The following is a 22,916-nucleotide window of genomic DNA, read 5'->3' as shown; positions in this document are numbered from 1 at the left end:
CAACCAGGCGTACAGATGGGACACAGACAGCCTAGACAGATACCAAACTGCACTTGACGATGAAGAAATTCAGACACTGTTGGACACATTCCTAAACACTCCGTATCAAACCAACAAATTAGGCATAAACTTGGCCACACAAAAACTAAATCACCTATTTCACAAACTAGCATCAAAATCTAAGCTAAAAACAACTAAATCAAAAAACCTTCCGAACACAATGTCCTGAGTAAAAGTCAGATTGGCTTCTTACCAGATCACTGCACGTCTGATCACATTTACACCCTACACACACTGATAGACAAACACGTCCACCAAAAACACAAAGAAAAGTTTTTTTTGCCTGCTTTGGCGATTTCAAAAAAGCATTTGACTCGATTTGGCATGAAAGATTGTTTTATAAACTACTCCAAAGTGGCATAGGGGGCAAAGTGTACAACATCATCAAATCAATGTATTCAGAGAGCAAATGTGCAGTGAAAATTGGAAACAAAAGGACCAAAATCTTCACCCAAGGCCGTGGGGTGAGACAGGGCTGCAGTCTGAGCCCAACACTGTTCAATATCTATATCAATGAATTAGCAGGAATGTTGGAACAGTCTGCAGCTCCTGGTCTCATACTACACAACACAGAAATCAAGTTCCTGCTCTATGCAGATGACCTGGTCCTGCTGTCGCCCACAGAACAGGGGCTGCAGCAGAACCTGGCACTGCTGGAGCAGTACTGTCAGACCTGGGCGCTGACAGTCAATCTGGACAAGACCAGAGTTGTGGTTTTCCAGAAGAAAGCCAGACCTCAGGGAAACAGGTACAAATTCACACACAACAACAACACATTGGAGCACACATCCAGCTACACACATCTCAGTCTCACCATCAGCTCTTCTGGGAGTTTTGACCTAGCAGTGAAGGCACTGAGAGAGAAGACACTCAGGGCTTTCTACACAATAAGAAGGAGGCTCTTCAACATCAACCCACCAACAAGAATCTGGCTCCAAATATTTCAAAGTGTAATCCAACCCATTGCCCTATATGGCAGTGAAGTGTGGGGTCCCCTCACAGACCAGGATTACACTAAATGGGACAAACACCCCACAGAAACTCTGCACATGGAGATCTGTAGAAACATCTTCCGTGTGCAGAGAAAAACACCTAACAACAGGTGCAGGGCTGAATTAGGCCAGTACCCACAAAGCCCTCCTGAGCCAAGAGCTGAGCCCAAAACAGAGCCCAATGAGCCAGCTGGTCCTGAGGCTCACTGACCTGAGCCACACCGACACTAACCAGCCTCAGGACAGCACTGCTAGAGCACCACAACTCAGACTCAACCACATCACAGCACAGACCAAACAGCAATTCCTCACACACTGGGACACACACACAAACACAACATCAACTGGAATGCTACAGAACCCTAAACAGACAATACACACTAGCTGAATATTTGACCAAGATAAGAAACAACAAACAGAAACAGACCCTGATAAAGTACAGGCTCAGTGACCACAGCCTGGCCATAGAAACTGGGCGACACAGGCAGACCTGGCTGCCCAGAGAGGACAGGCTGTGCTCCCACTGCCAGCGGGGAGAAATAGAGACAGAGGTGCACTTCCTACTGCACTGTGACAGATACTCTGGGATTAGAGAAACATTCTTCCCGAAATTCAGAAATCTAGTCCCAGAGTTGGACCCTACTGGGAGAGGGAGGAGGGAACTCAATTGAACTGGCAGCCCATTATGTGATCTCCTGTCACAGCCTGAGGAACAGTGAGTCTCCCAATAATTCTCCTTCTGCCTACAGTATATGTCAATATTTTATAATATGTCTGTAGATTTTATATAAATGTTATTTTTTGTTCTGTTTCATGTGAATTTTATAATTTTATTTGCTTTGGCAACACCATCAGTCATGCTATTAAAGCACCTAGAATTGAATTGAAATTGAGAGGAGCAGTGTGAGAAGGGTGGAGAGTGAGAGGAGTAGTGTGAGAAGGGTGGAGAGTGAGAGGAGTAGTGTGAGAAGGGTGGAGAGTGAGAGGAGCAGTGTGAGACGGGTGGAGAGTGAGAGGAGCAGTGTGAGAAGGGTGGAGAGTGAGAGGAGCAGTGTGAGAAGGGTAGAGAGTGAGAGGAGGTGAGAGGTAGGTGGAGAGTGAGAGGAGGAGTGTGAGAAGGGTAGAGAGTGAGAGGAGCAGTGTGAGAAGGGTAGAGAGTGAGAGGTGTAGTGTGAGGCAAGTGAAGAGTGAGAGGAGCAGTGTAAGAAGGGTGGAGAGTGAGAGGAGCAGTGGGAGATCACAGAGTGAGAGGAGGTGAGAGGCAATGTTGTTGGCAGCGCTGTGCATTAGCTGACTGTGCTGTTGCTCAATCCCTGCTTGGCACAGGTGCCAGTGTTCTGTCCGCTGGGCTGGGCATCGTGCCCTGCCTCGCTATTGAGAGCCACTCTCATGGACACAATGCGGGAGGCAGACTTGCTGCATCAACAGCTGGGCTTTTCTGCTGCTCTGGCCAGAAAAAACCCATAAATACCCCCGCCTGCCCACGCCGAGAGACAGAGCAGCCTGGAGCCAGAGCGCAGGAGCACAGCCGAGACCAGAGACCAGGTACAGGGGCTCTCCCTGCAGCACTGCAGCCTTCTTTTCATCGCGCACGGACCCATTCTGGGGGCGTCCTGCTCCCCTGTGATTGGGGAGCCTGCTGAGAAGCTCTCTCAGAGAGTGGGCAGTGTGGCCTGTGTCCCCAGCGTGACTGTGGCACGCCGTCGGCGGGAAGCTGAGTGGAGGGAACAGGGTGGGGTGAAAGCAGGCCTGTCCTGTACACCTGCCCTCTGCTCGAGCACCAGCCTGTTAGCTTGGCAGTTTGTCAGGTGTCCCCGAGAGGTCTTCGCTGGCGAGCTCCCCAGGGTCCTGCTGGCACAGAGATGAGCAGAATGAAGTGTGAAGTAGAACTAGATCTGGGTGCAAGACTGAACAGCTCTGAAAACAGCTAAACCCTCAAGAGCAAAAGCCTCCTCTGTTTTAGTTTTAGGCAGAAGCTCTGAAACACACTTCAGGCTGTCAGTTCTGGGAGACAACCCTGGAATGTTTTGGGGAAGTCGGCCAGAGCTCTTTGACCAAAGGGGGCTGAGATTCGGACCATGGGCCAGTCACTGGCAGGGAGGCCTGTACTGCTGTTGGGGAGGGTCATACTTGCCCGTGCTGCCCTGAGAAGGGGCTGATTCTCTGCTCAGAGGCCAGTATCTCAGCAGGACTGTGGAGTGTGAAGAGTCTGGCAGGTGGTTTACAGATCTTTCAGGCTGCCTTCCAGCAGGGGCCGCTCTAGCCCACACCATACACAGACACCTGCACCACCCCCTTTCCTAGACACTCGACAGAACCCACACAGGTCTGGAGAGAAGAGAGAGCTGGGAACCCCCCCCCCCCGACTGTGTGTGACTGCTGTCCTACTGTTCCTGCCCCAGGTGAAGATGTCAGAGCAGCAGAGCGCCCCGGAGCAGCAGGCTGCTGAGAAGAGCCAGGGTGGCACTGGCGGCACCTACAAGGTGAGCCTGGAGTGAATGTCTGTGTGGAGTCTGCATGTTCTACCCTGTCTGTGTAGGTCGGCTGCCAAAGACCACACAGTTAGTTTGGCGCCATTGAATTGTCCTTGTGTGTCCTGGGATGGGCTGGTGTCCAGTCTGACCTGTGTGTGTGTGTCCTGGGCTGGTTTCCGGTCTGACCTGTGTGTTTATGTCCTTGGATGGGCTGGTTTCCAGTCTGACCTGTGTGTGTGTCCTGGGCTGGGCAGGTGTCCAGTCTGACCTGTGTGTGTGTGTGTGTGTGTCCTGAGCTGGGCAGGTGTCCAGTATGAGCTGTTACTGGAAGTGGATGTCTGGATGTGCTGTATATACAGTACTGTCCTGTACAGCACTGTGTAATTAGATAAGTAGGGAGCTGCGTCAGCATGCGTAGGCTGCAAATAACTGAGTTAAAGGTTTATTCCCTGCTTAAAAGAGAAGAAAGGAAACACAACGTTTTGGCTGTGGAGCCTTCTTCAGGTGTGAGAGAAACAGTAACAGAGTAATTATACATCATATTTAATCTTTCCCTCTTCCTCTCTTCTTCACTTTCTTTCCAGGTGGTGCTGTTTGAACTGGAGAATTTCCAGGGCCGGAAAGCAGAGCTCACAGCAGAGTGTAAGGATCTGGGGGAGCTTGGGTTCGAGAAGGTGGGCTCTGTGCTGGTGGAGTCTGGCCCGTGAGTATCTTTCTGTGAGCATACCTGTCTATCTGACTGTCTGCCAATTAGGTGCCATTAATGCATTTATGCATAATGCATTTATGCATAAATTAATGCATTTATGCATTTAAATGCCAAAATGCATTTAATGCATTTAAAGGTGGTTCCACTGTTGTCCACCAGAGGGCAATATATTCAATTCAATTTCAATTCAACTCAAGATGCTTTATTGGCATGAGTGATGGGTACAATCAGTGTTGCCAAAGCAAGAAAAAATAATAAAATTAACACGAAACAAAATGAATGTAAAATAAAATCTATGGACATATTACAGACATTTACAACAAAGACATATCATAACATATTTACAGATGCTGTAAACACACTGAGCATTAATTATTAGGAGACAGACTCACTGTTCCTCAGGTTGCGACAGGAGATCACATACTGGGCTGCCTCCTGAGTTCCCTCCTCCCTCTCCCAGTAGGACTGGGACCCATTGTGATTCTGGCAGGTGTGGGAACTCTGGGATTAGATTTAGGAAGAATATTTGTCTAATCCCAGAATATGTGTCGCAGTGCAGTGCACCTCTGTCTCTATTTCTCCCTGCTGGCAGTGGGAGCGCAGCCTGTGCTCTCTGGGCAGCCAGGTCTGCCTGTGTCGCCCAGTTTCTATGGCCAGGCTGTGGTCACTGAGCCTGTACTTCGTCAGGGCTTGTTTCTTTTGCTGTTTCTTATCTTGGTCAAATATTCAGCTAGTGTATATTGTCTGTTTAGGGTTCTGTAGCATTCCAGTTTATGTTGTGTTTGTGTGTGTGTGTCCCAGTGTGTGAGATATTGCTGTTTGGTCTGTGCTGTGATGTGGTTGAGTCTGAGTTGTGGTGCTCTAGCAGTGCTGTCCTGATGCTGGTTAGTGTCGGTGTGGCTCAGGTCAGTGAGCCTCAGGACCAGCTGGGCTCAGCTCTTGGCTCAGCAGGGCTTTGTGGTAGTAGGAATTTTGATCGCTGTTTTTTAGGTGTAGCCAATACTTTAATACTCTTTTCTGTAAAACCATAACTCTGGTCTTGTCCAGATTGACTGTGTAGTGTGAGACCAGGAGCTGCAGACTGTTCCAACATTCCTGCTAATTCGTTGATATAGATATTGAACAGTGTTGGGCTCAGGCTGCAGCCCCGTCCCACCCCACGGCCTTGGGTGAAGAATTTGGTCCTTTGTTTCCAATTTTCACTGCACATTTGCTCTCTGAATACATTGATATGATCGTGATCATTGAAGTGTCGTACACTTTACCCACTATGCCACTTTGTGTTATGCTTCAGTGCACTGTGAATGTGCTATAATGCTCAGTGTGCTGAAGGTCTCTCTCAAGGTCAGTGTTTTGTGCTGGGGCCATGTGTAATTTACCCCTTCTTTGCCACTCCCTGTGCCCCTCTCCCCCTCAGCTGGCTGGGCTTCGAGCGGCAGGGCTGCGCAGGCGAGCAGTTCATCCTGGAGAAGGGAGAGTATCCTCGCTGGGACACCTGGTCCAACAGCCAGGCCAGCTATACCATCATGTCCCTTTGCCCACTCCAAGTTGTGAGTCCCGCCCTGCAGACAGACACAAATATAGACACACGGGTAGAGACAGACAGGTACACACAGAGACACACTCAGGTAGAGATAAACACACACAGACACACATACTGTAGGTACAGACAGACACACACACGTAGAGATATACACAGACACACACAGGTAGAGATGCACACACAGACAGACACACACAAGTAGAGACACACACAGACACACACAGGTAGAGATGCACACACAGACACACACACAGACACACACACACAAGTAGAGACACACACAGACACACAGACAGATACACACAGGTAGAGACACACACAGACACACACACGTAGAGATGCACACACAGACACACAGGTAGAGACACACACAGACACACACACGTAGAGATACACACACAGACACACAGGTAGAGACACACACAGACAGACACACACAGGTAGAGACACACAGACACATAAACACACACAGGTAGAGATACACACACAGACACACAGGTAGAGACAGGCAGGCGTGTAGAGCAGGCAGTGAGTATTGAAGGATGCATGTGGGTGTCTCTCCACCAGGACAGCGCAGAGCACAAGCTCCTCCTGTTCGAGAACGCTGGCTTTGCTGGGCGCAAGATGGAGATCGTGGACGATGACGTGCCCAGCCTGTGGGCGCACGGGTTCCAGGACCGCGTTGCCAGTGTGAAGGCACTCAATGGAACGTAAGGCCCACCCCACTGTACCCCCTGAGTCACCTGTCCGTCTGTCTCCATCCTGCTGCACCTCATCCTGTACCCCTGCTTGTGAACCCTGTTCTCCCTTTGGGACCTCCCCAACTACACTATACCCCACTGTACCCCTCTGCACTGTACTCCCCTGTAACCCACTGTACTCCTCTCCACTGTACTCCCCCTTACCCCACTGTACCCCTCTACATTGCACTCCCTGTACTCCCCTGTACCCCTCTACACTCCGCTGTACCTCTACACTGTACTCTCCTGTATCCCACTATACCTCTCTGCACTGCACTCCCTGTACCCTACTACCCCTGTGCGCTGTACTCCACTGTACCCCTCTGCACTGCACTCCCTGTACCCCACTGTAACCTTCTATAGTGTACCCCACTGTATCCCTCTACACTGTACTCCCCTGTACCCCACACTACCCCTCTAAACTGCACTCCCTGTACTGCACTCTACCCCTCTATACTGTACCCCACTGTACCCTTCTACACTGCACTCCCTGTACCCCACAGTCCGGGTGAGTGTTGTGTTGGCTCCTCGACACTCGATGCTGCAGTGTCTTCGCTGGCCTCTCACTCTGCTCTCATGCTGTCTGACTGACCTCTTCGACTTCTGTCTCCTTTGATATCTAGAAGGCCAAATAGGAGGTCTAATGAACCTTTTCATTCCTGCAGGTGGGTGGCCTACATGTACCCGGGCTACAGGGGGCGCCAGTTCGTGTTCCAGCATGGCGAATACAAGCACTGGAACGACTGGGAGGCCGCGCTGCCGCAGATCCAGTCTGTGCGCCGCGTGCGCGACATGCAGTGGCACAAGAAGGGCTGCTTCACCCTGCCAGCCATGCCCGCCCCCCCCACGGCTCCCAGCAGCAGCTGAAGGAGACCAGAGCCCACCTCCCACGCCAGTCTCACCCCCACCCCCCTCCCTCGCTGCGCCAAGAAACGGCGCATGCACAGGTGACTGTGTGCGAGTGAGACAAACTGGCAATAAAGATACTCTTAACCCAGCATATGCCTCATGCCTGAGTTCATTCCAGCCACCATGTATATGTCTGGGCCTGCTCTGGCCTCCCAGTAAGAGGATACATTGTACAATCAACACAGCAACTATCCTTCAGAAAACACTGTGATTTACCGAGATTTCACTGTGCCTCACTATAATCTCACAGGATTCCATTCAACTGTACCGTGAATTCACTGTGCTTCACCATAAACTCACTGGATTTCACTGTGCCATACTGGGATTTCACTGTTGTTTCACTGGGATTTCACTTTTCCTCACCTACTGTGATGAAAGAGGGGCCATACTCCTTCAATTTAGTAATTTATTTGACGAACCAAACAATAATCAGTTGAATTAATTAATTAAGCTATTAATAATAAAGGCCCTGGGGTTGGAGGAGAGCAGTGCTGTGCTTCTGGGAATGTTACCTGCAGAGCAGAGGGCAGCCGCCCCAGCGGGATGCACCGCGAGGGCCGTCAACAGGGTCGAGGCCCAGCAGTCCTGCAGAGGTTCAAGCCTCCCAAGGGATGTGTTCCCGGTGTGGAGCGTAGGGCGGAGGTCAGGGGTCAGAGGTCAGGGGTGTGTCTCACAGCTGGTTTAAGACAGGATCTCGCTGCTCTGCAGTGACGCTTGCCCCGCTCCTTCCCCCTGTGTGTCCACTGCTGGCTTTGTACTGTGAGCTCCTACCTGACCTCTTAATTACCACACCCTCTCTTGAGAGGACTTCCAGGACTTCTGCTCAGCGGCACCACGGAGCCTTCATCCCGCCAGGCTCCCCCAGGGGCGCACCTCACTTTAGCTTACTGTCCTGGGACCCCCAAAGGACACCTCTAAAAGAGACACACTTGGTGATTCCTTTGTTACTTTAGCAGACGTACAGTGGTTGAAACCCTTCTGAAGGCAGGATATTAGTAGGACCAGGTCTTCCAGAATCACTGGACAACCTCCTCTGGTCAAACCCCAGGAGTAGCGTCAGGGTCAGGATCAGGGCTGGACCAGTCACTTCCGGGAGCTCAGTCTGACGAGACTGGGTAGTGCTATGCCGGTCAGCTGTTCACACAGGTCAGACTGGACTGGGCAGTTCTGTGCCGGTCAGCTGTTCACACCGGTCAGACTGTGCAGGAGAGAAAGGAAGTTGCGTTGTGTGCTGAAGTGCACGTAAACCAGTAGACCATTAGATGGCGGTCTCTCATCTCTTCACAGTATAAATTCCAAACCAATGACAGGATCAGACATCAACCTGTCTGTACATCTCCTACCTGAAGACATCATTTCTAGGCTTGATTTCTCCAAGAGAGAAACTGAGACTTGAGAGATTCCCTCTGTCTCCACTTAACAGGGACTTACTGGCCTGACTGATGAGATACAGTGCCAATGAAGCACTAACAGTTAGCAGAACATTTACATACATTCACGACAAAACATTGTTATTAGGCTTTTACAACATAAAACATTATTTCCAGACAGGCTCACTGTCTGTTCCTCAGGCTGTGACAGGAGATCACACACTGTATTATTATTATTGAGAGACAGGCTCACTGTCTGTTCCTCAGGTTGGGACAGGAGATCACACACAGTATTATTATTGCGAGACAGGCTCAGTGTCTGTTTCTCAGGCTGTGACAGGAGATTACACACTGTATTATTATTGAGAGACAGGCTCACTGTCTGTTCCTCAGGTTGGGACAGGAGATCACACACAGTATTATTATTGCGAGACAGGCTCAGTGTCTGTTTCTCAGGCTGTGACAGGAGATTACACACTGTATTATTATTGAGAGACAGGCTCACTGCCTGTTCCTCAGGCTGGGACAGGAGATCACACACCGTTTTATTATTGAAAGACAGGCTCACTATTCCTCAGGTTGGGACAGGAGATCACACACTGTATTTTTATTATTATTATTGAGAGACATGCTCATTGTCTATTCCTCAGGCTGTGACAGGAGATCACACACTGGGCTGACAATTCAACCCCTCTCTCTCCTACTAGGATTGGGAACTGTTCTGATTCTGGCAGGTTTGGGAATTCTGGGATTAGATTTGTCAATTTTGGGAAGAATGTTTGTCTAATCCCAGAACATTTGTCGCAGGTAGTGCTTCTTTGTCTCTGTTTCTCCCCTCTGGTAGTGGGAGCACAGCCTGTGCTCTCTGGGCAGCCAGGTCTGCCTGTGTCGCCCAGTTTCTATGGCCAGGCTGTGGTCACTGAGCCTGTACTTCGTCAGGGTCTGTTTCTTTTTGCTAAAAATGTGGCTAGTGTGTATTGTCTGTTTAGGATTTAAGGCATTCCAGTTTATGTTGTGTTTGTGTGTGTGTCCCAGTGTGTGAGATATTGCTGTTTGATCTGTGCTGTGATGTGGTTGAGTCTGAGTTGTGGTGCTCTAGCAGTGCTGTCCTGAGGCTGGCTGGTGTCAGTGTGGCTCAGGTCAGTGAGCCTCAGGACCAGCTGGCTCAGAGGGCTCTTTGTTGGGCTCAGCTCTTGGCTCAGCAGGGCCTTGTGGTGGAAGGAATTTTGGTCGCTGTTTTTTAGATGTGACCAATCCTCTTCCCTCTCACCCCCTTCTCTCTCCCCTCCCCATCGCCCTGCTGCCTCTGGTGCCAGTGCAGTGTGCTGTGCCCAGCGAGCCCTTTGTTCCTGGGTGCTGGCTGCGCTCTTGGCATGTCGCGGGCTGAATCATCCAAACATACAACAAAGCACAGCCCTGGCTGTCCTGCTGAGGGCAGACAATGCTCCCCCAGGTCATCTGACCACCGGGCCCATTGAGCTTTAATCTGCCTCAATCCGGGTGTGATGGTGGGGGCAGTCAGGTAGGGAGGTTTCTGGCACAGCTCTCCTGCCCAGGGGTATAAAGGGGCTGTGTTCACTGTCCGCACTGCACTGGCTCACTCAAGTACTGGTAAGGGTATCGCTGTCTCCTCTCTCCATGTCTCCCTGTCTCTCGTCTCTGCTCTCTGTCTCCTCTCTCCCTGTCTCCTGTCTCATATCTTCTGCTTACTGTAGTCTCGTTGCTTCTCAATCAGTTGCTTTGTTAGGTGTACAGTAGATACTCTCCAGGTGTCAGTGTGTACAGTAGATACTCTCCAGGTGTCAGTGTGTACAGTATATAGACTCCAGGTGTCAGTGTGAACAGTAGATACTCTCCAGGTGTGCAGTGTGTACAGTATATAGACTCCAGGTGTCAATGTGTAAGCTAGATACACTCCAGGTGTCAGTGTGTACAGTAGATACTCTCCAGGTGTCAGTGTGTACAGTATACTGTATAGAATCCAGGTGTCAGTGTGTACACTAGATACACTCCAGGTGTCAGTGTATACAGTAGATACTTTCCAGGTGTGCAGTGTGTACAGTATATAGAATCCAGGTGTACAGCATGTACAGTAGATACTTTCCAGGTGTCAGTGTATACAGTAGATACTTTCCAGGTGTGCAGTGTGTACAGTATATAGAATCCAGGTGTACAGTAGATACTTTCCAGGTGTCAGTGTGTACAGTAGATACTTTCCAGGTGTGCAGTGTGTACAGTATATAGAATCCAGGTGTACAGCATGTACAGTAGATACTTTCCAGGTGTCAGTGTGTACAGTAGATACTTTCCAGGTGTCAGTGTGTACAGTAGATGATCTCTAGCTTCATTTCTCTCTGCTCACAGACATCACAGCTCCACATCACTGTAACCATGGCTACAGACCACCAGACTCCAGCATCCAAACAGCAGCAGCCTGGCAGCACTGCCTTCAAGGTGAGCAGGAGTCAGTGTGGGCCGCAGGCTGCCCCAAGGTCATGTGGAGTCCACTCTGAAGTGCCCCTGGGCCTGAGAAAGGCAGTCCTCTGTGTGGAGCTGCCATCTCAGGCAGGGGGTGTCATCTGCACAATGAGAAGTAACGATTCTCAGGCACCAGGGTGCCCTTTGAGCCCCCGTCAGGCATTTGTGAGGCTCTGAGTCTCTTTAGTCTGAAGGGAGTGTCCCACACTGAGAGGCTGAAGGAACTGAGTCTCTTTAGTCTAAAGGGTGTGTCAGTGTCCCACACTGACAGGCTGAAGGAACTGAGTCTCTTCATTCTTGAAGAGAGATGACTGTGAGGAGACCTGAGGCAAATCTTCAAAGGCAGCAACAAAGTCAACCTAGTGAACTTCTTCTGAATAAACAGTGAAACATGAGCCAGAGGGCACCAGTGGAAATGACATGAAAGTGCATTTAAATCTGAGAACAGGAGCCACACCTTTACACGAAGGGTTGTGGGAGTCAGGAACAAGATACCTCCAAAACCTGGCTTCATTAAAGAGTCACATGGATGTGATCATGGGACTATTGAGTTACACAGACAGACTTGCCCTCTTGCTTGTACATGTTTTTCTGCCCATTTGGTCAGAATGATTCACAGTTTGTCTCTTTGCCTCTGTCCTCTCCCCCAGCTTGTCATCTTTGAGCAGGAGAACTTCCAGGGCCGCTGCCACGAGCTGACCGGCCCGTGCCCCAGCCTGAGGGAGGGAGGAGTGGAGAAAGTGGGGTCCATCCTTGTTCAGTCTGGACCGTGAGTGGGGGAAGGGGGAGGGACTGGCAGCGAAGGGAAGGGGACTGGCAGCGAAGGGGAGAGGGGAGAATGTGCATTAAGCTGCTCCTCTCCACTCTATCTCTCTTCCCAGCTGGGTGGGCTACGAGCAGCCCAATTGCAAGGGGGAGCAGTTTGTGTTTGAGAAGGGGGAGTATCCTCGCTGGGACTCCTGGACCAACAGTCGCCGTAGCGACAGCATCGCAGCATTCCGGCCCATCAAAGTGGTACGCCGCCCCGTGCCTCTGTCTGCTGCTGCTCGGTCTGCCGCCATGTTTGTCTCTCCTCACTGCTTCCCTCTTTCCCTGCCTCCCCTTCTCAGGACAGCCAGGAGCACAAGATCGTTCTGTACGAGAACCCCAACTTCTCTGGCAAGAAAATCGAAATTGTAGATGACGACGTTCCCAGCTTCCATGCTCATGGATACCAAGAGAAGGTCTCCTCTGTCCGAGTGCAGAGCGGAACGTGAGTCTCAAACAAGCAGATGCACAAACACACAGAGAATCACAGAGACACACAGACACAAAGAGACACAAAGACACATGGAGACACACAGACACACAGACGCACAGACACACAGACTCACAGACACACAGACACAAAGAGGCACAAAGAGACACAAAGAGACACAGATGCACAGACACACAGACACACAGAGACACAGAGACCACAGTTACATGGAGACACACAGAGACCACAGACACACAGACACAGAGACACAGAGAGGCAGAAACACCCACACACAGAGACACAAGGACACACAGAGACACACAGAGACAGAGACCACACACACACAGGCACACATACACAGACACACAGAGACACAGACACACACAGAGACACAGACACAGACACACAGACACACAGAGACACAGAGACCACAGACGCACAGAGACACAGAGACCACAGACATGTATAGACCACAGTTACACAGAGACACACAGAGACCACAGACACACACAGAGACACAGACACAGACACACAGACACACAGAGACACAGAGACCACAGACGCACAGAGACACAGAGACCACAGACATGTATAGACCACAGTTACACAGAGACACACAGAGACCACAGACACACAGGCACACAGACACAGACACACAGAGACACATGGAGACACAGAGACACACAGGCACACAGAGATACAAACAGAGACACACAGACATACAGAAACACAGAAACACAGAGACCACAGACACACAGATACACAGACACACAAACACACAGACACTCAGCTACACAGACACACAGAGACACACAGATACACAGACACAGAGACATACAGAGACCACAGACACACGGAGACACATACACACATGCAGACAAAATCTGTAGATTTAATTTTACTTTTATTTTTTGTTTTGTTTTGTGTTAATTTTATTATTTTTATTTGCTTTGGCAACACTGATTGTATCCATCGGTCATGTTAACAAATCACCTTGAATTGAATCGAATTGAAATAACACACAGAGACACAGAGACACAGACACACAGAGACACAAACATACAGAGACACAAACATACAGAGACACAGACACACAGAGACACACAGACACATGGAGACACACAGAGATACAGACATACAGAGACACACAGACACACAGACACATAGAGACACACAGACACACAGACACACAGAGACAGAGACACACAGACACACGGAGACACAGAGACACACAGACACACAGAGACAAAAAGACACATGGAGACACAGACACACAGACACACATGGAGACACACAGAGACCACAGAGACCACAGACATACAGAGACACAGATATACAGAGACACACAGAGACAGACATACAGAGACACAGATACACAGACACACGGAGTCACCCAGAGATACAAACACATAAAGACACACAGAGACCACAGACACACAGAGACACAGAGAAACAGAGACCACAGAAATACATAGACACACAGAGACACACAGAGACAGACAGAGATACAGACATACAGAGACATACAGAGTCACACAGAGACCACTGACACACGGACACACGGACACACAGACACGCGGAGACACACAGAGATACAGACATACAGAGACATACAGAGACCACAGACACAGACACACAGATACATAGAGACACAGACACACAGAGAAGGACAGAGATAAAGACATAGAGAGACACATAGAGACACAGAGACCATGGAGACAGACACACAGACACACGGAGACACACAGAGATAAAGACATACAGAGACACACAGAGACACAGAGACCACAGACACAGAGACACACATACGCATGGAGACACAGAGACCACTGACACACAGACACACAGACACATGGAGACACAGAGATACAAACACAGAGACACTCAGACACACAGACACACAGACACACAATTCTATTACAAATACAATATCTATTACAAATACAAATAACTTTATTCTAGCCAGCAGCTATATCACTCTGCAATTCACAACTGGCTCAGCAGTGTGAGCCTGTTCAGTACCTGGAGGGGAGACTCCTGTGAAACCTGAGGCTGCTGCTGGAAGAGGTGTTAGTGGGGCCAGCAGGGGGCGCTCACCCTGCGGTCCATGTGGGTCATAATGCCCCAGTATGGTGATGGGTGCACTGTACTGGAAGAAGGTGCCGTCCTTTGGATGAGACGTAAAACTGAGGTCCTGACTCTCTGTGGTCATTAAAAATCTCAGGGCGTTTCTCAAAAAGAGTAGAGGTGTCACCCCGGTGTCCTGGACAAATTTCCCCCTGGCCTTTACCAGTCATGGCCTCCTAATAATCCCCATCTCTGAACTGATGTGTGGGGAGTGTTCTGACGCACTCTGGCTGCCATCACATCATCCAGGTGGGGCTGCACACTAGTGGTGGTGGGGGGGATCCCCATTACCTGTAAAGTGCTTGAGTGGAGTGTCTAGAAAAGCACTATATAAGTGTGAAGTCCAGTCCTGCACAGTAAAACACACCAGTGCAGCGTTCTGAGATTTCAGTCCCTGACCTTCTGTTCCCTCTTGTTTCCTGTCTGTGCGCAGCTGGGTGGGGTACCAGTACCCTGGCTATAGGGGCTACCAGTACCTGTTTGAGAAAGGGGAGTACAAGGACAGTGCGGAGTTTGGGGCCCAGCACCCCCAGATCCAATCCGTCAGACGCATTCGCGACATGCAGTGGCACCAGAGGGGGGCCTTCCACACCACTAACTGAGTCCTCTGACCTCTGACCTCCAACCCTGGCCTGACCCCTGGCCCTTGCCTCCACCCAAATGAGTGTCCATTCAAATTCAACTTCTAAAACGAACCAATAAAAAGTTTGAGCTTCACCATCATCCCAGCCTGTATTCACTGTGTTCACTGTGTTCCTGTTGTCCTTGTCTCTGTTCTCGGTGTCTCTGTCCAGGACAGATCCACCCACTCTGCCCCCTCTTCCCTCGTTTCCTGGCCCGCGGTCAGGCATTCTGTCAATGACCTACTGTCAGATTTATTAAACACAACAGCTTATGTTCATTTACAGGTTGTAACTCCACTGCTGCTACTACAGCCACTACTGGATATAACATTAATTGTAGCCACAGTTGCTCAGTATGTCCATAAACTTTATTCTCAAACGGCTCTTTCTCAAAATCACTGAACGGAGGAGGTTGTAAGTGACTGACTCCAACCACCAGAGGGCAGCTTGCGCCCAGGAGTGCGGAGCCCTTCAGCACTCAGCTGCTCAACATCACGAGCGGTTTTGTACTGCAGCAGTTCCATAAAACACAGTGGGGCTGTGCGTGCTGCTGCACTGCCTTGCCTGGTTTGTGCAGGCGGCACCAGGCTTTGTGCCTGCTCTCTGGCTGGTGAGTCTGTCTGGCCCCTGGGGGGGCTGGGCAGTCGGGAGCCTCCAGGATGGGGCTCTGGCTTGTCTTGCTCCCCAGGAAAGTGCTCAGGCACAGCAGAGGGACATGCAGATGCAGTCACTGCTGTGCTTCTGGGCTCTCCATCCTGCAGGCACCCGGGTGCAGTGCTGTTGCTGGGAGGGCAGGAGGCGCTGTGGAGCAGCACGATTCACACCGTGAGCACAGGAGAGAGGAAGCACTCCTGCCAGACTGAGCCTGCAGCACTGAATCATGAGGGCTCTGATAGGAGCTGTCAGTCACTCACCTCCCACACTCACACACACTCTCACTCACACACACTCACACACACTCTCACTCATCTCTCACACACACTCTCACTCACACATACTGACGTACACACTCTCACTCACCTCTCACACACAGTCTCACACACTACTCTCACACTCACACTCTCTCACCCACCACTCACACACACGCTCACACACTCTCACACACTACTCTCACACACACACGCTCACTCACCTCTCACACACATTCTCACTCACCTCTCACACACACTCACAGACTCACACACTCACACTCACACACACTGTCGCACACTACTCTCATTCACACACACACTGTCGCACAGACTCTCACTCACCTCCAACACTCACACGCACTACTCTCACACACACTCTAGATCACCTCTCACACACTACTCTCACTCACAAACACTGTCACACACACACTCACTCACCTCTCACACAATTACAATTACAACAATTACAACTCAAGGTGCTATATTAGCATGACCGAAGTGTTGCGAATGCAAGAAAAAATAATAAAATTAACACGAAACAAAATAAAAGTAAAATAAAATCTACAGACATTTACAACAAAGACATATCATAAAATATTCACATATACTGTAAACATTAGTAGTTCAGGTGGGTAGCTGCGTCAGCATGCATAGGCTGCAAAGGAACAAGTAATAGGTTTATTCCATGCTGAAAAAGAAGAAAGAGAACACAACGTTTCGGCAGTGGAGCCTTCTTCAGGTGTGAAAAATGTAAACATATTGAGCATTATTGTGGGACAGACTCACTGTTCCTCAGGCTGTGACAGGAGATCACATACTGGGCTGCCAGTTCAACTGAGTTCCTTCCTCCCTCTCCCAGTAGAATTGGGACCTGTTGTGATTAAGGCAGGTGTGGGAACTCTGGGATTAGATTTCTGAATTTAGGGAAGAATGTTCCTCTAATCCCAGAGTATCTGTCACAGTGCAGTAGGAAGTGCACCTCTGTCTCTATTTCTCCCCGCTGGCAGTGGGAGCACAGCCTGTCCTCTCTGGGCAGCCACGTCTGCCTGTGCCGCCCAGTTTTTATGGCCAGGCTGTGGTCACTGAGCCTGTACTTCATCAGGGTCTGTTTCTTTTTGTTGTTTATTATCTTGGTTAAATATTCTTCTAGTGTGTATTGTCTGTTTAGGTTCTGTAGCTTTTGAGTTTATGCTGTGTTTGTGTGTGTGTGTCCCAATGTGTGAGATATTGTTGTTTGATCTGTGCTGTGATGTGGTTGAGTCTGAGTTGTGGTGCTCTAGCAGTGCTGTCATGATGCTGGTTAGTGTCGGTGTGGCTCAGGTCAGTGAGCCTCAGGACCAGCTGGCTCAGGGGGCTCTGGTTTGGGCTCAGCTCTTGGCTCAGCAGGGCTTTGTGGTGGTAGGAATGTTGGTTCTGTTTTTTAGGTGTAGCCAATACTTTAATACTTTTTTCTGTATGTTTATCAATAGTGGGTACTGGCCTAATTCGGCCCTTTACCCATTGTTACTTGTTTTTCTCTGCACATGGAGGATGTTTCTACAGATCTTCATGTGGAGAGTTTCTGTGGGGTGTTTGCCCCATTGAGTGTAATCCTGGTCTGTGAGGGGACCCACACTTCACTGCCATATAGGGCAATGGGTTGGATTACACTTTGAAATATTTGGAGCCAGATTCTTGTTGGTGGGTTGATGTTGAAGAGCCTCCTTCTTATTGTGTAGAAAGCCCTGATTGTCTTCTCTCTCAGTGCCTTCACTGCCAGGTCAAAACTCCCAGAAGAGCTGATGGTGAGACCAAGATATGTGTAGCTGGATGTGTGCTCCAATGTGTTGTTGTTGAGTGTGAATTTGTACCTGTTTCCCTGAGGTCTGGCTTTCTTCTGGAAAACCACAACTCTGGTCTTGTCTAGATTGACTGTCAGTGCCCAGGTCTGACAGTACTGCTCCAGCAGTGCCAGGTTCTGCTGCAGCCCCTGTTCTGTGGGCGACAGCAGGACCAGGTCATCTGCATAGAGCAGGAACTTGATTTCTGTGTCGTGTAGTGTGAGACCAGAAGCTGCAGACTGTTCCAACATTCCTGGTAATTTGTTTATATAGATATTGAACAGTGTTGGGCTCAGACTGCAGCCCCGTCTCACCCCACGGCCTTGGGTGAAGAATTTAGTCCTTTTGTTTCCAATTTTCACTTCACATTTGCTCTCTGAGTACATTGATTTAATTATGTTGTACACTTTGCCCCCTATGCTGCTTTGGAGTAGTTTATAAAAATATCTTTCATGCCAAATCGAGTCAAAAGCTGTTTTGAAATCGACAAAGCAGGCCAAAATTTTTCCTTTGTCTTTTTGGTGGACGTGTTTGGCTTCTTACCAGTTCACCGCACATCTGATCACATTTACACCCTACACACACTGATAGACAACGTGACTCTTGCTCAGGACATTGTGTTCAGTAAGGAAGGCCAGTATTCATGTATTCAGGATATTCCAGAATACCTTCCCCAGGTTACTGTTCACACAGATGCCCCGGTAGTTGTTGGGATCAAGTCTATCTCCACTCTTATAGATGGGTGTGATCAGTCCTTGGTTCCAGGGCTTGGAGAAACATCCGATTGTCATGATGAGATTGAGGAATTTGAGCAGGGCTTGTTGTAACTTTGGGCTGCTCTGTCTCAGCATCTCATTGTTGACTCCATCTTGGCCACAGGCTTTGCGTGGTCTGAGGGCTTGGAATTTGTCCAGTAGCTCCTGCTCAGTGATTGGTGATTTTGTAAGGGGTTTTGGTTGTCTTTGATAGCCAATTCAAAAATTTTGAGTTTTTCATAAATGTTGTTTTGGTCTGATTGATTTGAATTTGGGAGCTTTTCATAGAGATTTTCAAAGTGTGTTTGCCAGATTGTTCCATTTTGGATGGCCAATTCTTCTGGTTTTGATTTATTTAAATTGTTCCCCTTCTCCCAAAAACAGTTCCGATTTAGTGACTCCTCAATTTCTGCAAGTTGTTTGTTTATGTATGTGTTTCTTTTCTTTTTCAGCGTGTGTTTGTAAAGTTTTACAATTTCACAGTAGCTGAGCCGCAGATCTGTGTTGTGTGGCTGTCTGTGTTTTTGATTTGAGAGTTTTCATAGTGCATTTCTGATGTTTTTGCACTCCATATCAAACCACTTTTCTTTTGCTTTTGTTTTTGGTAGTTTTTTGATTTAGTTGTTTTTAGCTTAGATTTTGATGCTAGTTTGTGAAATAGGTGATTTAGTTTTTGTGTGGCCAAGTTTATGCCTAATTTGTTGGTTTGATAAGGAGTGTTTAGGAATGTGTCCAAATGTGTCTGAATTTCATCATCGCCCAGTGCAGTTTGGTATCTGTCTAAGCTTTCTGTGTCCCATCTGTACACCTGGTTGAGGTCGTACAGCAGGCTGGGCTGTGTCAGTGTGTCTCTGTGCTGGTGTGCTCTCTTCATATAGAGTGTGATCTGGCTGTGGTCGGAGAGAGGAGTTTGTGGCCTGACAGTGTAGGCACTGATACAGGAGGGGTCCAGGTCGGTGATGGCCTAGTCCACCACACTGCTGCCCAGAGCTGAGCTGTAGGTGAACCTGCCAAGAGAGTCCCCTCTAGTCCTGCCGTTGACGATGTACAGGCCCAGCCCTTGACAGAGCTGCAGCAGCTCACGCCCGGTGCTGTTGACCGTGGTGTCATGGCTGCACCTGTGTGAGGTGACCGGTGTGTGGTACAGAGGGGATTGTCCGAATATGTGAGTGTTTCCCTGTGTGCTGGTGAAGTCTGCCAGTGTGCCTGTTTGTGCATTGAGGTCACCACAGAGCAGCACATTTCCCTGGCACACTCACACACACACTCTCACACACACACTCACTCATAAACTCTCAGACACTCACACACACATTCTCACTCTCCTCACACACACACAAACTCTCACACACACTCTTACTCACCTCACAAACACTACCCTCACACACACAATCACTCATACACTCTCAGACACACAAACACACTCTCACTCACCTCTCGCACACACACTCTCACTCACCTCTCACACACAGTCACACTCTCACTCACTTCACACACTGTCGCACATACTCTCACTCACCTCACACATACTTTCACACACTCACCCACCTCACACTCTCACTCACCTCACACACACACTCTCACACAATCACTGATACAATCTCAGACTCTCACACACACACTCTCACATACACAATCACACACTCATACACTCTTTCACACACACTCAGACACACTGTCGCACACACTCTCACCTCCCACACACTCACACATTAGTCTCATTCACGCACACTGTTGCACACACTCTCACACACCCTCACACACACACTGTCGCACACTCTTTCACTCACCTCTCACACACTACTCTCACACACACTCTGTCACATACACTCTCAATCACCTCTCACATACAAAGTCACACACTCACACACACAGTCACATTCTCACTCAGACACACTGTTGCAGAAACACTCACACACACAGTGTCGCACACACTCTCACTCACCTCTCACACACTATTCTCACACACTCTCTCACTCACACACACTGTAACTCTCACTCACTCAAACTCTGTCTCACAGACTATTCTAACACACTGTTGCACACACTGACACTGTCACACTGACATTCTCACCTCTCACACACACACTCACAGTCACGCACACTCTCACTCACCTAACACACACTAACACACATATTGTCGCACACTCTCTCACTTACCTTTCACACACACACTCTCACTCACGTCACACACAGTCTCTCTCTCCTCACACAATCTCACTCACCTCACACACTCTCTCACTCTCACACACTCTCACTCACCTCACACTCTCACTCACTCTCGCACACAATCTCACTCACCTCACACACTCTCACTCACCTCACACTCTCACTCACCTCACACTCTCACTCACTCTCGCACACACTCTCACTCACCTCACACACACACACTCACCTCACACTCTCACTCACCTCACACACACACACTCTCACTCACCTCACACACACACACTCTCACTCACCTCACACACACACTCTCACTCACCTCACACACAATCTCACACACACTCTCACCCACCTCACACACACACTCTCACTCACCTCTCATACAATACTCTCACACACTCACTCATACACTCTCACACACATCCTCTCACTCACTACACTTTCACACACTACTCTCACACAACACTCTCAGGTACACACTCTTACACAATCACCTCACACTCTTACACTCACTCACACACACTCTCACACTCACTCATACACTTACACACACTCACACACAGATTCACATACATACTCCTCCACGAAATAGCACTTGCTCTCACACTTGATAAAAATGTTTGGGCTCTTTTGCACAAGATACTGTTGAAGGAGTTTTGAGCAGCTCCTGCCTGAGAGAAGGGAATCCCCAGTATCTGTAAACAGCTGTCAGTGGGGAGTCCAGCAAAATGCAATATAAGTGTAAGCAATTATTATTATTACATTCATAAACTCTCACACACACAGTTAAATACTCACACTCATACACTCACATACTCACACTCACTACATGCTGTTCTCAGACAAACACTCACACAACATTATTATTATTATTATTATTATTATTATTAATATTAATATTACAGGAGACCAGAGTTAGAAAAGCGAAGGTTGTGAGGTGGGGAGTAGGGCGATACTAACTCAGACAGGTATTGTGGTACCAAGCCATGCAGAGCCTTATAGGTGAGCAGGAGGATTTTGAAGTCGACACGAAAACTTGACAGCAAGCCTGAGCAAGGACTCCAGGATAGGAGTAATATGATCACTTGCACTAGACCTGGTCAGGATTCTGGCTGCCGGATTTTGGACATACTGGAGTTTGTTCAAGGTGAATTTAGAAACCCCAGCAAGTAGAGCATTACATTAGTCAAATCAGGAGAAGACAAATGTGTTGGTCAGCTTTTCAGCCACAGTTAGTGATAACATAGGGCATAGTCTAGTGATATTTCTGAGGTGAAAGAAAGATGTTTTGACAATATGCAGCACATGTGGGTTTATTGTCATGCCTGTATCACCCACAAAGTTTTTCAATTTCGACTGAAGTTCAGAAGAGAATAGAAAGAGAACCAGAATCAGAAGCTATTACAAGATTATTAGATTATTAGAAGAAACTACAGTAGATACTACCCAGGTGTCAGTGTGTACAGTATACAGAATCCAGGTGTCAGTGTGTACAGTAGATGTTCTCCAGGTGTGCAGTGTGTACAGTATATGCACTCCAGGTGTCAGTGTGTACAGTAGATGCTCTACAGGTGTTCAGTGTGTACAGTATATAGACCCCAGGTGTCAGTGTGAACAGTAGATACTCTCCAGGTGTGCAGTGTGTATAGTATATAGACTCCAGGTGTGCAGTGTGTACAGTAGATGCTCTCTAGGTGTGCAGTGTGTATCCTTGATACACTCCAGGTTTGCAGTATACAGAATCCAGGTGTCAGTGTGTACAGTAGATACTCTACAGGTGTGCAGTGTGTACACTAGAAACACTCCAGGTGTCAGTGTGTACAGTATATAGAATCCAGGTGTCAGTGTGTACAGTAGACACTCTCCAGGTGTACACTAGAAACACTCCAGGTGTCAGTGTGTACAGTATATAGAATCCAGGTGTCAGTGTGTACAGTAGATACTCTACAGGTGTGCAGTGTGTACACTAGAAACACTCCAGGTGTCAGTGTGTACAGTATAT

At 48.8% G+C, this 22,916-nt stretch overlaps 2 protein-coding genes across 2 annotated transcripts; both read left to right on the top strand.

The window, feature by feature from the left end:
* The first annotated feature begins 2,499 nt into the window (after positions 1 to 2,499).
* crybb3 (crystallin, beta B3) lies at positions 2,500 to 7,516 on the top strand. Its single transcript, XM_069182293.1, has 6 exons — positions 2,500 to 2,597; positions 3,455 to 3,535; positions 4,111 to 4,229; positions 5,653 to 5,785; positions 6,346 to 6,488; positions 7,184 to 7,516. The coding sequence occupies exons 2-6, from the start codon at positions 3,461 to 3,463 to the stop codon at positions 7,383 to 7,385; spliced, it is 672 nt and encodes a 223-aa protein (XP_069038394.1). The 5' UTR covers positions 2,500 to 2,597; positions 3,455 to 3,460; the 3' UTR covers positions 7,386 to 7,516.
* A 2,808-nt stretch (positions 7,517 to 10,324) lies between these two features.
* crybb2 (crystallin, beta B2) lies at positions 10,325 to 15,362 on the top strand. Its single transcript, XM_069182294.1, has 6 exons — positions 10,325 to 10,408; positions 11,162 to 11,251; positions 11,926 to 12,044; positions 12,157 to 12,289; positions 12,385 to 12,527; positions 15,073 to 15,362. The coding sequence occupies exons 2-6, from the start codon at positions 11,189 to 11,191 to the stop codon at positions 15,239 to 15,241; spliced, it is 627 nt and encodes a 208-aa protein (XP_069038395.1). The 5' UTR covers positions 10,325 to 10,408; positions 11,162 to 11,188; the 3' UTR covers positions 15,242 to 15,362.
* Positions 15,363 to 22,916: the final 7,554 nt, after the last annotated feature.

The sequence above is a fragment of the Lepisosteus oculatus genome, chromosome 22 (genome assembly GCF_040954835.1).
Source record: "Lepisosteus oculatus isolate fLepOcu1 chromosome 22, fLepOcu1.hap2, whole genome shotgun sequence".
Lineage (NCBI taxonomy): Eukaryota > Metazoa > Chordata > Actinopteri > Semionotiformes > Lepisosteidae > Lepisosteus > Lepisosteus oculatus.
The sequence above is the reverse complement of the archived record's forward strand: the minus strand, read 5'-3'. Positions and strand labels throughout refer to the sequence as shown.